Here is a 20323-nt window from a genome sequence, read left to right on the forward strand (position 1 = left end):
TGTATGGCTGATACACACCTATATAAAGCTGTATGGCTGATGCACACCTATATACAGTTGTATGGCTGATACACACCTATATACAGTTGTATGGCTGATACACATCTATATAAAGCTGTATGGCTGATACACACCTATATAAAGTTGTATGGCTGATACACATCTATATAAAGCTGTATGGCTGATACACATCTATATAAAGCTGTATGGCTGATACACACCTATATAAAGTTGTATGGCTGATACACACCTATATACAGTTGTATGGCTGATGCACACCTATATAAAGTTGTATGGCTGATACACACCTATATACAGTTGTATGGCTGATACACATCTATATAAAGCTGTATGGCTGATACACATCTATATAAAGCTGTATGGCTGATACACACCTATATAAAGCTGTATGGCTGATACACACCTATATAAAGTTGTATGGCTGATACACACCTATATACAGTTGTATGGCTGATACACATCTATATAAAGCTGTATGGCTGATACACATCTATATAAAGCTGTATGGCTGATACACACCTATATAAAGTTGTATGGCTGATACACACCTATATACAGTTGTATGGCTGATACACACCTATATAAAGTTGTATGGCTGATACACACCTATATAAAGTTGTATGGCTGATACACACCTATATACAGTTGTATGGCTGATACACACCTATATAAAGTTGTATGGCTGATACACATCTATATACAGTTGTATGGCTGATACACACCTATATAAAGTTGTATGGCTGATACACACCTATATAAAGTTGTATGGCTGATACACACCTATATACAGTTGTATGGCTGATACACATCTATATAAAGTTGTATGGCTGATACACACCTATATAAAGTTGTATGGCTGATACACACCTATATAAAGTTGTATGGCTGATACACACCTATATACAGTTGTATGGCTGATACACACCTATATAAAGTTGTATGGCTGATACACACTGTTATCAGAAGTGGCACGACTGATACACACTATGCTAAACGTTAGGCGATATCTACCAATAATGCATTCTTGTTCAATGTGTGTAGTTCAAGCGTTAATTCCACCCAAGTGTTTAACTCAAGATAGGTAGGAATCCTATCAAGTATGGCCCATTGATTACCCCAACCATTCAAGTCAGTAATGGTGTGTTGCTATCGTCCCCGTTGTTAAGGCTCCGACAGTCTAATCTAAACAACACAACAAGGGAGTATTGTATCCGGGTGGACAGTCACGTGATGCAGAGGGAGTGTCCGAATAAATCACGATTCCTTAAAAAATAATGCAGTCGGGGTTCATTATTTTTAACGAATGTGTTTTCAGGAGAATATCAAATTCATCTCCTACTCCCACACTTTGAAAGAACATCCTAATTCAGTGTAGCCTGTGTTATGTAGACGAGTCTTATATGATACGTAGAACCGGGGAGAAGGATATGTAGTATCTTAAATTTGTTTTTCTCGTCAATTTTTTATCGAATTACTTCTAACATGATGTCACACAACTTGTTTCTGAACTCTTAAGGATTATGAAAATATTTGAAAATATCAAACCGTCAATTTCACACGTGTCCTCATATTTCGAACATTGCTGATGAATCATGTTTTCATAACCCGTGAAGATCCGGGTAGAATTGGTTTTCAGCAACCCATGCTTATCGTAAAAGGCGACTAACAGGGTCGGTGGTCAGGCTCGCTGACTTGGTTGACACATATCAGTTGCGTAAATCGATGCTCATGCTGTTGATCACTGGATTGTCTGGTGCAGACTAGATTATTTACAGACCGACACCATATAGTTACAATATTACTGACTTCAATGCAATTTCGGGAACACTTTATATTTAATCTATGTTCAACCAGTCAAATTCCAGGATGAAGTTCAATATGACCTATTTTAACCAATTACATAACTAGTTCAAATTTGATTCTTCTTTGTAAACCCATCAAACTTACCATATCAAATTCGATTTATTCGTTGTGGGTTCTGTGAAATCTTATTAGCATCCTTTGATTCCAGCTCATGTTAAAATATATTTTATATACAAACAATTATTTTTGTAGTTCCGTACATAAATGTTCCGCATCAGCAACACTGATACTATCTCCCCTTTGTTTCTGACAACAATAGATGTTTTTCCTGCACCATATCCAGATCTTTAAACGTCCGCGTTGACTTTTTTCAGCCAGCGGAATATCTCCAGCAACATGTACTCACTGAGGATATGGGGACTATCGTTATATACTGAGGGAAATAAATAAGGGAACACCACTTTATGGCAGTGTTCCTTCATTTATTCTCAGATTTCCTCCCACAGCGTTATTCAAAGCTGGTGATGAAAACCGGAGAATATTAAACGAACACTTGCATTTTCCTGTGTTCCTTTATTTGTTTCCCTCAGTATATATAGAAAATACGCATTGTTTGAATATACACTGGTTTATCACTTCAGGATGTTAGCATAATGAAGAAGGACAGACCAAATCGGGCTATTATGAACAAGGATGTTGCAGAGATAAACAGCTGTGTGAATAATTGCCCTTCTACTAACTTCTGGTCTCAGACAGGGCGGATACAGCTTTTTGAGAAGGGGTGCACAGTTCATTTCACGAGCTTTAATGGTAATTAAGTAAACGTTCAGGACAAAGGTTTCCCCACCCCTTCTCCAACGTCCCTTGCATACAGAACGTTGGTGGTGCTGTTGGTCACTGGAATGTCTGGTCCAGACTCGAGTATTTGTAGTCCGCCGTCAAATAGCTGGAAAGTTGCTGAGTGCGGCGTTAAACATCAACCAAACCAATTATAAGAGTGTGGTGAGTATATACTGTATGGGAGATAGTCTGGAGGATGAGGGGGTGAGCACAGGGGATGCAGTGCAGAAGGGAGGCTATTAAGTGGTCATTAGCTAAGAGCATAGCGGGTAAACAGTGCACGTTGGTAGTACTGAGATAGTGTGTGAATTGGAGACGTGGGTAGAGCTGATATCGGAGGGGTAACACTGTTGACTAGACTAATGCTTAGTTTCTGAATATATATAATTTTGATAGTAACAAACTAGAAAGACCAGAGATTCTGAACCTGAGGAAATCTAGACTTGCTTCATTTAGGGCTTTAGCACTGCTGAGAGGGCTTGGCAGTAGGGAAAATAATGTGGTTCAGGGACTGTGAGTCAGACTAACTGTTGACATGTTCATTTCTATAGAATAATGAGCATCTGCTATATTGTAAACAATCATATCATGTCTATTTATCCAGTTTATACCATCACGGATACACATGCCTGTACTATCAACGATGATCTTAGGGATGGGTGAATCCATGAAGCCCCAGGCATTGTATTTCATTCAGTGTCTGCCTTCGTAGCGGTCACGGACACAGCCGATCGGGAACAGTCATGACGTCGCATACTCGAGTTCACGTGATCTTTGCATTCCGAGTCAGATCCTGTATGAAGCCAACCATAACCGATTCAGTGTTCGTCACATGCTGGGCTTCAATGTCCGAGCCATTTCAACATGACTGTACTTTACGCGACGCTAAATACGATTCTTAAAGTAGAGTGAGTGAGTGAATCGGGTTTTACGCCTTTAACGCTATACCAGCAATATCACAGTAAGGGATACCAGAAATGGGCTTCACACATGTGGGGAATCAAATCTGGGTTTTCGGCGCGAACTAGCGACCGCTTTAACCACCTGGATCTCCCACCAACCCGTTTCATTTTGAGCCACCACGAAACGTGATAGTTTGATCGCCAGTATGTAACGCAACTCCGCCTAAAATACGGAGAAAGTTTTCAGGGTAACGGTCACTCGAACAAATGAGGGTGTGAGTTTAGTTTTACGGCGCACTAAGCAATATTCCAGCTATATGGCAGCGGTCTGTAAATAATCGGGTCTGGACCAGACAATACAGTGATCATCAGCATGAGCATCGATCTACATAATTGGGAACCGATGATATGTGTCAAGCAAGTCAGCGAGCTCGACCACCCGATCCGTTAGTCGTCTCTCACCACAAGCGTGGGTTGCTGAAGATCCCAGATCTCCACGTGTGTCTCGAACACATGAAGTGCCATTTTGTGACATGAATCAACCTATGCTGACCGTAAGAGCGGACCTAATAATGGATCAGCTGGTCAGATTCACTGGCTTGACTGACAGCGTGTCTTTGTACTCCAAACTCATGGCCTCGATTTCTCGAAACAAACTTAAGTCTGAGTTTTGACCTAAGTTAGAGTTTTACTCAAATTTGAGAAACACTGGAAAATGCATTGCCCAGAATAAGCTGAAATCGATATTACAATCAAACATAGTAGACAATTTGAGTTTGGTGGATAGATTACTTAGAAGTTGTTTGGGCTTTTTATTTTAAAAATCAGTTGAGTTAAAAATTCAGCTGTTTCAAATTGTCAAACTCAGTTTGGTTGTTCATAACATCAATCACTGAATTGTCTGGTCCCGACTCGGTTACTTACAGATCGCCAGTATATAGCTGGAATAGTCTTGTGTGCGGCGTTAAACAATAAACAAACCCGACAAACATGCATGTCTTTTAGTTGAATAAGACATGGCATGTCAGATATGTGTAAGACTAATGTTCCGGTGTCCTTTGAAGTTAGTATCCGACGTACATGTGGCGCCCCACAGTATACTTCCAGGGCCTATATTTTCGAAGCTCTCTTAGCGCTAAGATAGTCGTAAGTGCCATACATTAACATTAACTTACGACTATCTTAGCGCTAAGAGAGCTTCGAAAATCTAGGCCCTGGGGCGGATCCATAAGGTGTTGGTAGAGTTACGACCTGTCGTAAATAGTGAGTGTATCATAGGCTTATGAATGTTGTAGAACTACGAATGCTTTGCGGACATTGACCCTGGTCTCCGGTTGGCACTCGTTCAGGTCAGACAACCGTTTTCTGTTGTCCCAGGGTCAACTCTCCACTAATAATACCTACAATTGTCAACGTCCTAGGTACGTCAACTACAGCCGTGAAATAACTACACTGTTGGATTAATAGCTAAACATAGGCAGACGTATACAAATAAGGGGATAATGTTTAAGTTTGTTCAAGTTTGTCACATTTGACTTTTTGTTGAGAGTTTTGATGGATTATCAGAAATATTAGGAGACTCAGTATTATTTCTTGCTATCATTGTTTCAAAGGTATTAATTATATTGCGTATTTTGTTTACACAGGTACAACTTCTATTGGTCGGAATACAGAATTAAGTGTCCTCACTATGTGGTGTTATAAGTGATGTAGACCCGATATATAATATATAAGTGATGTAGACCCGATATATAATATATAAGTGATGTAGACCCGATATATAATATATATAGTGATGTAGACCCGATATATAATATATAAGTGATGTAGACCCTAATTGTGTGATACCGTGCGGAACCAACTCCGCTTTGGCACCGATTAAGCGAACACCTTTTTCCGTAGTTGAAGAAGGAATTTTGCTGAATCGGCCATAAACCGTTTGAAAAAACGAAAATCATTGAAACATTAACCGAGCTAGTTAAATTTAGTAACAAAAAGTCAAGATTACCTTGACCTGTTTAGTACTGATGGCAACCAACGTAGGTTTTCTCCAGTACTGGAGTTACCACTAACCTTGAACCATTTAGTACTGGAGTCAACACTAACCTGTCCTTGTTAAGACTAATTTGACCTTGCTTTGTTCTTGTGACATAACAGTGTAAGCAAAGTAAATATAAAGGATGGTTGAGAGGATGTGCCCTGTGATACACCACGCTGTGAAAGTCATTGGGTAATACACGACACAGCTGAGATATCACGCCCAACACCCGTAGTCGTCTCACTGTGGACACTTGTCTAGCAGTTCCTCACGTAACACAAAGAAGTCATGACGTCATATTGATGCTGTCCCGTCACGCACGTGCGTGTCAATATATCAGTTATAGCACTTATGATCGTATCGCATGCCCATATTTCCGGGCGATTTGGTCTCCATAAATACCGCACTTCTCGTTTAAAACTACATAACCTAAGAAAAACATAAACGTACATGCACTTCTCTGCTCACCTGGTTATGCGACAGAAAGGTGTGTTACAGTTTCGGCTTTAGGCCTGTTTGGTTTTGTTGGTTGCTTAACGCCACTCTGCAATATTGCAACCTTAACGGCGGCCTGAATAATAACAGTCTGGACCAGACAATCCAATGATCTAACGTCCGGCATAGTCCAGCATTAATCCGACCTCTCCTCGACACTTGTTTTGCATTTCATGCATATAAGAATTCTAGTATACAAATGTTTTTTGGATAAATCATAAATAAATATTTCGCTCTGCATCCTACAGTAAAAACAATTGAGGTTACTTCGAAACAAAATTAAAGGCAATTTGGCCATTCAGAATGAACAACATTTGATGGAGTGGGTTTATTATTTTAAGAAGTTTGCTTATTTTAGTTTTCAAGAGTCACTTCTGTTCGTGTATGCGTGCACGCATGTGTGCATGGTGTTTTATAACCGACTGTAATCGATTGTATCTAAGTCTCGGTATTGGTTCACTGCAGTGACAACCGACCTAGATCTCACACATGTATGACCCGCCCAGCCTGATTCATGATACTATCACAGGTACGGGTCGCTGTAACTTTCTAAAGGTTAGCGTGCCCATGTTGGTGAACAGTGCATAAAGAGTTATTGTCAGTGTATGGGAATGTACAGTCGTCGGATAACAACGGTTTTCGGTCACATTGCCATGGCCTTCAAGGTAACTAGGGTCGTCGAATAAAACAGTTGTTGTTATATCACATGGTATAAGAAGTATTTAATGCCACAGGGAATTTGGTTTCACCATGACTATACTCGGAGATACTGCATTGTCTTCAACCTGTAACTGATTACATTCAAGTTAACACCAGACATGTTTTGTCAAAGATATCATAGTAGTAGGTTTGGTGAGCAAAAGAACATGTTTTAATGCTCTTCAGTCATTGAAGTGACTTCTTATCAATGTGTTTTTTCTTCGAAAACAAAACCATGAGCACTGAACCTGTGAGTCACTTTCCTCTGTGTACTCATATATAGCTCACACCGTATCTGAAATGCATTATTGGATTATTTCTTGAACCACTACAAAGCCCAGGATGTTCATTGTTAACGAAATGAAATAACATGACCTAGATAACCGAGGATGTTGTTTGTGGACTCCAGAAATACGTAAAGGTCATGACATTGTCTGTTATGTTTATCTAAAACTGTAATGTGTGAAGTCCATTTCTGGTGTCCCCCGCCGTGCTATTGCTGGATTATTGCTAAAAGCGGCGTAAAACCCGACTCATTCACTTGCTATCTTAAAACCACTGTCACCTGTCTCTCTTAATTCAATATAATAGTCTTTTTTAAATAAACACCCCTCCTTTCAACCCTTTCTATTTACATTAACCCCACCCCTCATTTCCTATAACCTTCTTTTCGAAACATTTAAACTTTTTTCAATTCAACTTAGTATAAACCGAGCAATCTGTACTTTTAAGAGGCGACTAAAAGTATCGGGTGGCTTCGTAACTTGATAACGTCATCATACGCACTTCTTACTCAAGTCATGACATTAATTGTCTGTTGTGTTAATTTCAAAACACTGTCACCTATCTCTCTTAATTTAATCATCTTTTTAAAATAAACATCCGCCTCCTTTCAACCGTTCTTTTTACATTAATCACTCCCTCCTTTCTTAAACAGCCTTCTTTTGAACCATTTAAACCTTTTCAATTGTCTAAACTAAATATAACCCGAGTAATCTGTACTCGTAAGAGTTGACTAAATGTATCGACTTGATAACGTCATCATATCTCAATTGCATGAAACGATGCTGATGATGTCTCTCACTTTGCTGCCTTGTGCAGATTTGATTATTGACAGACCCCATATAGCTATAATATTGGTTAATAAACAACAAAGAAAATATTCCATTATTACTTCAGGTGTAGATAAGCACCAGGGTCCCGTTCTGCAAAGCAATCTACTCCCATACAAGAACAGACGTTTACGATAGTAGTATTAGTGCTGATAGGTTGTGGTCGATAGGTTGTTAACTAGTGGTCGATAGTGTAACCAAATAGGTATATATCAAATAGAGTAAGGGGCGGTGGGGTAGCGTAGTGGTTAAAGCGTTCGTTCGTCACGCCAAAGACACTGGTTCGATTCCCCACATGTGTAAAGCCCATTTCTGATGTCCCCTGTTGTGATATTGCTATAAAATTGCGGCTTAAAACCATACTCATTCACTCAATCACGCACTAAGAGTACATGAATTTCACTTGGTGCATTGGATAATTATTCATTGTGTCCAGTGAAAGAAAAGGGCATTTACTTTGCAGTGTGTAAGTGTTGTACACTTTTGTATGCGATTCAGTAACATATTATAGTACAGATTGGGCGTTACAGTTTGTTTCATGACGTCATTGACATCTTGTGCCGTGGCGGGGGTACAGAGTCAATTTCATTGGGAATTGGAAGAAATCTTAAAACACTTGGACCTGCGTTATTGTAAAGGGAAAGCAGGGGCGTAGCTACCATTATGAAAAAAAAGCCCGGGCTTACACATGATTTTGAATAGTTGGGCGAGCCCTCAACACTAACTAAATATAAAGCTTGGCAACCTAGCGGCTTACACGAAAAACACATTATTATTTTTTCTCTTTTCTTTCTTTATACTTGGATGTATTAGTTTGATAAAACATTGTCAACGTGCGGTGTGTGCACGTGATACTTAACAGTGACGTAGTTTCATAGGGGGTCTTGGTCTGTGGACCTCAATGATAATTGTGCTGAACTATGACATAGGGGGTCGTGTTGAACATTATTTTGGTCTGTGGACCTCAATGATAATTGTGCTGAACTATGACACCTCTGTGAACTGTAGAAATTAATCAAAGTAATGGTATGTTATGGCTTTGCCTGGTTTAACAGAAACCAAAACAGAATCTCGCAGTTGGAATCAAGATAGCTGCGTGCTGTTGTAAGGGCATACCCCTCTTTTTACACCTGAACTGGTATACATTTTCTGGACAAAGAGCTAAGTCATATTCAAGGTTGCGGTACTTCTTCTCATAGCTATATGTACAATTGTCCTAAAGGTGCATCCACATGACAAATGTGAACCCTGCTCTCTCCTCTCGGTGTTCACATATTATATATGTTGTCACAGGTGCAGTAGTTAAGCTGTCGAATGGTGTTTACAAGTTATTCATTAAAGACAAAAGATGTTTACCAGTCGTTGTCAAGTTGGGATGATAGATGGCAACCAGGCGCGTAGCAAGCCAATTTTTGGAATGGTGTTTAAATCATAGTTATGTATATATCTGTGATTTGTTATTGTATTTTTCAGGTGATTCAGGTAAAATATTTAAAACATATCTATGATCTAATTCTGTCCCTCTTATTAAATTTATACTTTTTAAAGATTCAAAAGACATCAAACCTTCTTCATCACACATGTCTTTGATGGTTAATAGTCCTTTATTTGCCCAATGTCTCATTTGATTTTGGTTTTTATAATTATGATTAAACCATAATGGCTGTGCTAAAATTTCATCAATGTTGCTTTCCTCTATGGTTATGTTAGAACAATACATATTCCATGCTTTTGAAACATCTTCCAATATGGATTATGAATATCAGCAATATTATATGAATTAGCACCAAATTTCAATATATCATGTAAAGGAAAATTGCACGGATTGCATATTGATCATTTACTCAAATAAAGTCTCAAAGTGGACAGTTTCAAGGCATTGATAAAGGTATTTATGTCAATCATTCTTAAACCCCCATGTATATAATCTTTTTTCAAAGTACTTCTCTTAATTTGGTCATTTTTGTCATTCCAAATGAATTTGAAACATATTTTATCAAGGGAGGTAACAAAATCTTGGGGTGGGTTTGGTAAGGTATTGAAAATATGTACATGTACTAACTTTGAAATAGCCAGTGCCTTGATAACAGTGATTTTGCCGATTAGTGTTAAATGTCTTTTTCTCCACACAGCCAATAATATGGTAATTTCTTCTAGTTTTTTCTTTGTATTGATGATCCATAAATCCTTCAGTTCGGCGTTAAATATAATTCCCAGAACATCAAATTCATTTTGTCGCCATTCAATATTCAAATCCTGACATAGTTTATCTACACAGCCTGTTTTTGAACCAATCCAGATTGCTTTAGTCTTATCAATATTTATTTTTAGTCCTGACATCTTATAGAAGGTATTAAATGTATCAACAGCAGAATAAAGACATTTTTCTCTACCACCTAAAAACAATTAAGTATCATCTGCATATTGTCCTAATTTATACTCCGTATTCCTTTAAGCAATGTTTATTTATTCACTCACTCAGTCTTTTGTGTGAGCAAATACCTTATGCATTTCACTCCAGATGTTTTGTATGCATGCGTCGGTTTATTATATAATGTACAGCAAAGTATACCATATATACAGGTTAGTATTTCTAAGTAACCCACCTTAGTCACACTTTGGTGTGAAAGGTGTCAGTTGAGTTTACACAGGACCCTTTGTGTGCCCTGTTGATACTATTTACACTTATATGGTCCCGTGTGCAAGTGCAATATAGACACGATGTCACTGCATTCCCCAGACATGACTGATTTCCATATTGCATAAATACCCACATTGAGCACCTATCACCCCAACTTGACAACGACTGGTAAACATCTTTTGTCTTTAATGAATAACCTGTAAACACCATTCGAAAAAATTGGCTTGCTACGCGCCTGGTTGCCATCTATCATCCCAACTTGAGAACGACTGGTAAACATCTTTGAAAAGAATTTTATGAAATCATTACAGGGATCAAGATTATTTTATGATATATTGCTATTTAATAATAATAACCCTCATATGTGTCATAAATGGGAGAAAGTGTTTGATGATACTGATTTTGATTGGCCAATGACTTTTATGTCTTTCAGGCAAGGCATTAATGATGTAAAACTCTTAGATTTCCAATTAAAGTTTTACATTATCTATACCAAAAAGGAACTATTAAAAATGAACCTAATCCAAAGTGCCTCATGCAACTTTTGTAAAGATGAGGATGAAAACTTGTGCCATGTTTACTGGGAATGTTGTGAAACTAAGAAGTTTTGGAATGATCTTCAAATTTGGATTAACACCCATTTCATACAAAAATGTAATTTGACAAAACAAATTGTATATTTTGGTTCCTCAACTAAAATCCCATTACTTAAGACATAAATATGTCTTTTTGCTGAAAATATTATATGATTAATAATCATATAAAAATTTCAGCAAAAAGACATATGAAAAACAACATTCCAAAATGCAATAACTTTATAAAGACTTTAAAAGATATTTTTTCTGATGAAAGCTTCATTTCCAAAAGAAAGAATTAAATGAAGAAATTTGCAAATAAATGTCATCCATTATTCCCAGTATTTCAAACCTGACCTGTGTATGCAACAACCGCTTTTGTAAAATCTTGATCTTTATGTATTGATTAATTAGTTAACATATTTGTAGGTGCACTGATGTAACATTGGGAACATTTATTATAGGGCGGATGGTGTCCTCCCATTACGCAGACAGCCAGTTCGCAGACACCTTAAAACAACATTTACGGTTCAGTGAACAGATTATCTACTACCTGTTACCTACACATTATAATGGAATAGTCCAAATAAAAACACAGGAACAAAGTGAAGCTATATTATTTATTTTGAAAGTTGGACGAAAAGACAGTAATTTGAATTTTTATTTTCATAAACATTTCGGTTTAACCTTCTAGTCTAACGGGAGTCGGCATCATCATATTGAAAACATTAGCTTAGCTATTAGAAATTGCGACACTGTTGTATCATATAAATCAAATAAAGACAAATATGAACCTAAATATTATTCATATGGAATAAAGAAGTTATATGTTTTGCACAAAATATTAAGATATATGACGAGTGCACTTAATTAAGATTTATTTAGAATAAATATTTAGAATATGACGCATCATGTCAATGCGGCCATGGATGTGAGAATGTTTTTCATTACTTCCTTGAATGTCCATTGTATACTACTCAAAGACATAAACTGTTACCATCTTTAGAAAGTATTGTTGAAATTAGAACACTGATTGGTATTAATCGTATCTTACATGGCAATGCAGGTGTCTCATTTACTGCAAATCAGAATGTTTTCAAATATGTACATATCTATATCTCTCCAACAAAACGTTTTCTCAGTTAACTTCTGTTGTACATATGCTATTATTGGGAGGGGTCTTTTCTATCTATAAACACAATCAAACCTCTCAGTGACAAACCTGTTTTTATATCCGATAGTAATTGATAGTAAATTCAATTTTGAGAAGAGAAATCATTTATCATTTAATCACAACAAAGTTATATTTACCAACAATCAAACTTCTCAGTAACGAACCTGTTTCAGGCTCACCCTGCTCTACTCACTAGACAGTGGACTGTTCCATTATACACTTAGGTGTTCCCCTAATTAACCTTCTAGTTCAGTGTCTGTCAATTTGGTGTCTGTCAAATGGGTGTCTGTCAAATGGGAGATAACCTCAATAAATATGACGCAACATACAACACAATAAGTCGGATGTGGCGCAATATACAATACACATTGGATGTGACATAAGACGCAGCATGATATGTCACATGTGGCACAATATACAACATATGTTAGATAATACCTATATACAATATATGTCAGATAAGACACTATGTACAACAAGTGACGGACGTGACTCTATATACAGGATGGTATGTCGGGTGTTGCGCTATATACAACATGATATGTTGGATGTGGCTCTATGTACAACATGGTATGTTGGATGTGGCGCTATATACAACATAGTATGTCTGAGGTGTATGCAATATACAACATGATATGTTGGTTGTGGTGCATTATACAATATGATAGATCAGATGTGATGCAATAGACAATGAGATACAATATACAGCATGATATGTCAGATGTGGGGCTTAAACAATATGACATGTCGTATATGATGCTATATACAACATGGCATGTCGTATGTATTGCTATAAAGCCTATATACTTTATGATATGTCGGATATGACGCTGTATAAAGAATGTATCTCGGATGTTGCGTTATGTACAACATATGTCGAATGTGACCCCATATACTATACGATATGTCTGATATGGCGCAATATACAACATTGTATGCTTGGTGCTGTGCTATATACAGCATGATATGTCGGAGGTGCCGTAATATACAATACGATATGTTGGATGTGATGCAATATACAGCAGGAAAGATCAGATGTGGCCCTATATACAATATGATATGTCGGATATGGTGCTATATACAACATGATAGGTCGTTTGATATGTTATATACAATACGATATTTCGGATATGACACTTTATACAACTTATGTTGGATATTGCGCAATATGCAGCATATGTTGGATGTGACCCCATATGCAATATGCTATGTCTGATATGACGCTATATGCAACACTGTATGCTGCATGTTGTGTTATATAAAACATGATATGTTGCGTGTGGCACCACATACAACACCCTATACAGGCTGATATTTCACTGGTCTAACTATGTTACATCCTGGTATGTTGGATATCTGATTATGCTCATGTATTTGTATATGTCATGTAATGACCGCCGTTTAGGATGGAAGACTTTGGTTTCATGAAAAATAAAATAAATTATAAAAGAAATATTGCTTAAAGGTGAGTCATCAGTATTGCAGGTATTTGCGGCTACGGTTGTAAGAATATATGACGAAACACTTAATTATGTATGATTATATCAAAAGTGTGATATTTATCATCCAAAATTTCTACTGGTGGAACTACGGAAACATTGGCTTACACGAAAAAATTGGCTTGCTACGCGCCTGGAAGGGGGTTAATCCCCACAAGGGTATATTCAGACGTGAAGCCGTTACCGAATTCACACTGAACTGTCAATTAAGTGTGAAATGTTGTACGTTTTACATATAACACATACAAATTACGGATAAATTACATTTAAAGATCTACGCATTTTGATTTCATTAAAACATTTCACAAAATTAGGATATTTCCGGTTATTGTAAACACTTAGACCGCCATGACACGTCTGTATTCAGCATGACTTAACTACTGGTGTCTGTCGGTCCGTGGGTGGTCACACATCAATAAATAACGCTATGACTTATACGTGTGCTATTTGGAGTAGACGATTTCCTAGAAAAACAACTTCCTGCTTGCAGCGACATTTTTATCCAATCAATGAATGCTCCCGTGACTATATAACGCAGGAGGTGAACGGAACAGCCACAGTAGTACAATTCGTAGAAGCGTGTTCTCTCGATCTGCTTGTTCACATTTCAAGGTAAGCAAAACATTTTGACAACTTGGTTACCTGACTGGCTAATATGCGTGTGAATGATACATTTATTCATCAATAATGTGTTTCAGGAATTATTCGCCAGATTATCAATTCTCCAGTAAGAATATAAAACGGCTCGCTTTTAATAATCACATGACGCGAGGCAGCATTGTCACACATTCTGCAGGTGCATGCCTTTGACAGTTTTGCAAATTTATACATTGTGGCTATTGTGGTAATTTAACGTCTCAAATATTCACTGCATCGTGAGCCGGTGTCCGGTGTACGAGCTTGGCAATGTCATGTTGCGACCCAGATAGCCTAGTACGTGAGGCTCCTTACCGGTGACCAATCTATACGCTTGTTACTAAGTCAGTAAATTGGGTTTTAAGCCGCTTTGAACAGAAGTCTCGTTAAGCTTGATCACGTCGTGTCAGCTTAATGTGGGAGGAAAGCCCGAAGTGATGCCGGTCTCAGCCGTTTAGCACTTTGGTGAAACTCATGGTACTGGAAAATTTTGAAACGTAATGTAGCCGAGTCGGGTACTGCTTTTTAAGTGCACAAGGGACGCAACTCTACACAGCATATTGTGCCGCCTTTGACGAATGAGTGATCCGTTCCCGCTTCATAGTTATACGTTATGGACACGTTGATATACATCAGTGTGTGTTTTATCCGAATATAAATGTGATCAAATATGTTAAAAGCAGAATAGATCTCTAAGTAAAGACAGGTAACGATGAAGGTATATTTTTATAATTTAGTCAAGGAAATAGTGTATTACACAATACATTTATTGATATAAGAATTGCATTTAGCGTGACTAGTCATATTATATTCCATGCTGTCTTGTGGTTAAATGATGTAGATATGCCAAGGATATGGTTCAACCGTGTGAAGGTGGTGATGGATGTAACGCCTGTTATTTTAATATGTATATTTTAAGTCGTTTTGTGGGTCGATTTAGTGAGCAGAAAACCAGAATGGGTTCCATTGAGCCAATCTAGCGCTAATACATTCATATTTCCCGATATCTAGACTTAAATGTATCTTTAAAATGCTAAAGCCAAAGCTCTAAAATCGTTTGCGGTAGTAGGATTATGACTCTATATGTTTCAGGCATTTAAATGGGGAAATTGCCAGGAAAAGATGTAAAATAATATTGACATTAAGTGCCTCAATGCAATGATCTATAAAGACAGAAAAAAGTAAATTATTTGAGTTAATTTGATGTTGCCATTCATATAACCATGTCACGTGCCTGGCGCTCGGCATTAATGGGTACAACAAGGACTGGTCGGCTCAGAGTCAGTATAATGTGTCTGAGTGGGGTATTCATTCTTCACTGCGGCATGGTATCTCAGTGGGCTAGCACTATAAAACCAGCTTAAGTCTGGGCTAGTACAAGTAGCCGCACATACGCATACACACGCATGCACGTCGTCATATGAGCGAAATATTCTCAAGCACGACGTTAAACCCAATTTCACCTCACCTCACCTCACCATGTCACGTGACTTGTAAACATAACGACACGTGAGAACATCCCCAAAATGCACTTTCCTTTATATATGCACAGCCGAAGTCGCTGCAATTCGCCGCTCTGAGTTAGGTGCCTTAGTTAATGGGTTCGAGTCCCAGATTAGCCTGAATTTTGAAATAGAGAAGCTCACTGTAGGCTGCGTACAACTACGTTAAGGAATCCCGTTGAAACCATGGTAAAACCGAACAAGCCATCTCTGAATCTAACACGGAAGATAAAATAAAATTAGGATCTAGTATGATGAAAAGTATCGTCAAAGAAAAACAGGTAAGCGTATAAAAACAAAACAAATTCTGCCAAAAAATGAGAGAAATAAGTTTTTACCGTTATCATACTTTGCGACAAACACGTTTAACAGTCATGATCCTGCCGCCATGCCAGTTAGATTAGGTTGCCCACTAAGATGTCTGAATAACATTTCAGCATATCGGCGGCGTAAGTTATTTCTGCTTTGTCATACGGAGGCCGTGATGAATGCCCTCAGCCATTGCTCTGTATGCTTTCATAGCTAAACTTAAGCCATCAAAACGAGTCAGTGCAAACCACAAACGTCAGAATGCGGGGAATTTCCTCGCCCATGTCTTTGTCGTCATAAGCGTGTCTCTTCGTACCTGTAAGCTGATAATCCGCCCGCAGGAACTACACAGAAGGAAGCGACGACTACATCAAGGTAAATACTTCCACGACGAGCAGGAAATACCGGCACTTTGATCGTGCGAGAAGCAAAATGGCGAGGGTTTGAACGTGCTGTTAATGAGTTGACCAGCGCATGCCGTCATGTTCATAACAGTCACGTGGTATTTGAACGTCGCTGAAGCGAGGACTTCTAGTCACGTGGTTTCGATAAGTCGCGTTCTTGGAAAATAATTAGGTTTAGTTTATAGATGCTCGTGTCTTAAGGAACAGGTCATATATCTTGGAGACTTGTATGGGAAATCTTAATTCTTGTAAGGTAGGTATCTGAGAGCAATGCATCTGTCTGTATGGATGGTAAATGAATCGCTACTTTGTTAAACATAACTTCTGGTGGTAATATTCCCCTTTCTCCTGCAATTAGATAACTATAAATGAGTTTGTGTAGTGATCGGACTTATTCTATGCAAGTGTTCTTGACAGTTGGTGATTATCACAATCAAACACGGTGTCTATGTAAGTTGTAATTTAGACCTCTAATAACCTTGTATAGTGGATATTTATCTTATCTTGTCAAATATTCTATTTTCCTCACATAGTGACCAGCCAAGCTTGATATTTGTATGTTTATATTTATTGTTGAATTTTAGATTATATGTGGCACGGGATGGGATATACATGTTATGTGAACTAATTTATATGAAGTGTATTTTACCTTTCTGATCTTCAAGGCCTTACTCTGAAAAGTATCATTGTAAGTAGTTGAGAATATAGTGTTCTTAACACATTATCAGATATTGTATTTATCCCATATTCACAATATCTCATGCTGGATCTGATACCTTCACCTGTGAAGATCCGGGTTAGAATTGATCTTCAGTAACCCATGCTTGTCGTAAGAGGCGATCATTTTCAGACCGCCGCTATATACATGTAGCTGGAATAATGCTGAGTGCGGCGTAAAACTAAACTTACTTACTCACTGTATTATGGAATACATGTTAAGGAATGCTGCATGACATTTACGGGACAAGTTATTGCATCTCAAATATTAAAGATTGGTCACGTTTTGGTTAGAGTAGAGAGAGTCATTGGTTTCAACCAGAACCGGTAGCACCTGGGAACCTATAGGTTATATTGTGTTGATAGATTATGTATAGATGGCTTCGTATCCCAACTGCGTAGATCGATGCTCATGCATGATCACATGATTGTCTGGTCCAGACTCGATCATTTACAGACAGCGGCCACATAGCTAGTAGATAAAGCCAAACTAACATGCAGTCTCTGAGCACAAATCACTTCGGACCTGGGAGTATTAATAACAACACCGTGGGTGAGACGGATATAAAAGTTGTCCCTGAAACGGATGGTGGTCAAATCCTGAGTATGTTTGCTGTAGTCTAGATTGGTGGTGACTAGCTGAGTGATATTCCACAACAGCTGCATATGAGACATCAGAGACTGTGAGTGAGACAGATCTAAAAGTTATCCCCAAAACTGATGATGGTCAACTTCGGAGAATGTACGACGTCGTTAAGATTGGTGGTGTTTGAGTAATATTTAACACTGCGGCCAGTGAGACATCGAGTTTTGTGCGAATCAGCACCAGCCAAGTCACCGACCGTGACCACTCCATCCTGACTACCCAATTCTTAGTATCCCATCCGCATGATTCGAATGTTTATACTATCTACTGCTTGGGAACCTGTTCTACTCAGAAATTCCAACCAGTAGGTCCAGATGTGGGTTTGAAATATTCCACTGTATATATGTGAATACTGAACTCTTCTATCCCTGTTTCAGAAAGGGTCAAAGACAATGGCAGCTCCAGCCGTCAATCCCGAGAATGTCAAAATCCAAATAGGCGGCAAAGACGACCTACCTGCTGTGTTCTGCAAGAACACAAAGACAAAGATCGGCGTCGTGGTTCTTCAGGAATGGTGGGGATTAAACCAGCAGATCCAAGACGAGGCTGCAGAGATATCGAGAGACGGTAACTTCTCCACGATCGTTCCCGATCTTTACCGAGGCAAGTTAGCGACCGACAATGAAGAAGCAAATCATCTCATGAGCGAATTGGACTGGCCGGGCGCAATTCAAGACATCACAGCCTGTGCCAAGTATCTGCTAGAGAATGGCTGCACCAAAGTCGGGGTGACCGGGTTCTGTATGGGAGGGGCTCTTAGCATGGCATCTGCGGGCCTGATCCCTGAGGTCACGGCGGCTGCACCATTCTACGGCATCTGTGGCGATAGCCTGTGCGATCCCTCCAAAATCACTAAGCCTCTCCAATGTCATTTTGGTGCTAAAGATGCAGTTGTCGGATTCTCCGATCCAGAATCCCAGGAGAAACTCAAGAAGAAGCTGAACGAGGGCAAAGTGCGGCATGAATTCTACAGCTACGAAGCCGGTCACGCCTTCACCAACAAAACAGGTCCGAACTACAACGAGGAAGCCTGTAAGAAAGCCCTTGGAAGAATGTACGATTTTTTCCGGAAGGAGTTGAGCTAAACAGCAGTCTCTGGTAATCCACGCTGATTCTGGGACTAAAATCCCTCGTAGCGGTTATGAGTGACTCTAGAGTTGCATCTTATGGTTCAGCCAGAGCTTCAACCAGCATATCTCCACGCTTGAGTGTTACGACACATACACATATTTATTGGTTGATAAATAACACGTACTAGTATACTCAGTGAATCACATCTTGGATGGGAAAAAATGTCGTCATGATGTTGACAGTTCATAAACTTTCCGTTGTTATGTTAAGAATTTGATTCCAAATGTTTGCAGCTTCTATGGCTTCTGTATACGTGTGTACAGATGGCAATAAAACTACACTCAGTGTACGCAGGTGTTGATATTCTTATTTCATTTCAAGACCACTATCGATAACTAGCGTTAGCTAATGGGATATCCTGTCCATTGTCTTTGTGCTTTCACTTATTGACTGACTGGATGATATCAAGTGTCACTATGAAACACAACGTCAAATGGAATCAAAGGGGTTCAAATATGATGTGAAGTTACAACATGGGATTCAGTTATCTAAATAGCAACGCTATGGGATAATGATGCATAGCAACACATTTACTGGATTAAGAGTGAGTGAGTTCAGTTTTACGCCGCGCTCAGCAATATTCCAGCTATGTGGCAGCGACCTGTAAATAATCGAGTCTGGACCAGACAATCCGGTGATCAATAGCATGAGCATCGATCTACGCAGTTGGGATACGATGACGTGTCAACCAAGTCAGCGAGCCTGACCACCCGATCCTGCTATATGGCAGCGGTCTGTAAATAATCGAGTTTGGACCAGACAATCCAGTGATCAATAGCATAAGCATCGATCTACGCAGTTGGGATACGATGACATGTGTCAACCAAGTCATCGAGCCTGACCACCCGGTCCCGTTTGTCGCCTCTTACGACAAGCATGTGTTACTGAAGATCAATTCTAACCCGGATCTTCACGGGTCCACTGGATTAAGATGCCATGATAAAATGTATAGCAACACACTGGATTAAGACAGTTCGTTATGACGTATAGCAAAACACTGGATTAAGATACTTTGTTATGAGTTGAGTTGAGTTGAGTTGGGCTTTACGTCACATCGGCATTATTCCAGCCATATAGTGACGAGAACAAGTCTGCATTAATATACATTGTAAGTACAAAGTGGTTTCGTTTCAAAGACATACATTCATTACGTTGTCATTTTAGAACAGAGAATGTCAT

General features: G+C 38.7%; 1 protein-coding gene across 2 annotated transcripts; it reads left to right on the forward strand.

Annotated features, from left to right (window-relative positions):
- Window positions 1-6654: 6654 nt before the first annotated feature.
- Window positions 6655-19431, forward strand: LOC124284622 (protein usf-like). 2 transcript variants are annotated; one of them, XM_046720729.1, is made up of 2 exons: window positions 6655-6764; window positions 18391-19431. In XM_046720729.1, exons 1-2 carry the CDS (start codon window positions 6705-6707, stop codon window positions 19096-19098), a joined length of 768 nt encoding a protein of 255 aa, XP_046576685.1. In that variant the 5' UTR covers window positions 6655-6704; the 3' UTR covers window positions 19099-19431. The 2 variants fall into 2 exon arrangements, with proteins under 2 accessions (XP_046576685.1, XP_046576686.1); XM_046720730.1 differs by lacking the exon at window positions 6655-6764 and adding an exon at window positions 14319-14411.
- The last annotated feature ends 892 nt before the right edge of the window (window positions 19432-20323 follow it).

Source organism: Haliotis rubra, unplaced genomic scaffold (genome assembly GCF_003918875.1).
Source record: "Haliotis rubra isolate DU_JTF1 unplaced genomic scaffold, ASM391887v1 Scf34, whole genome shotgun sequence".
NCBI lineage: Eukaryota > Metazoa > Mollusca > Gastropoda > Lepetellida > Haliotidae > Haliotis > Haliotis rubra.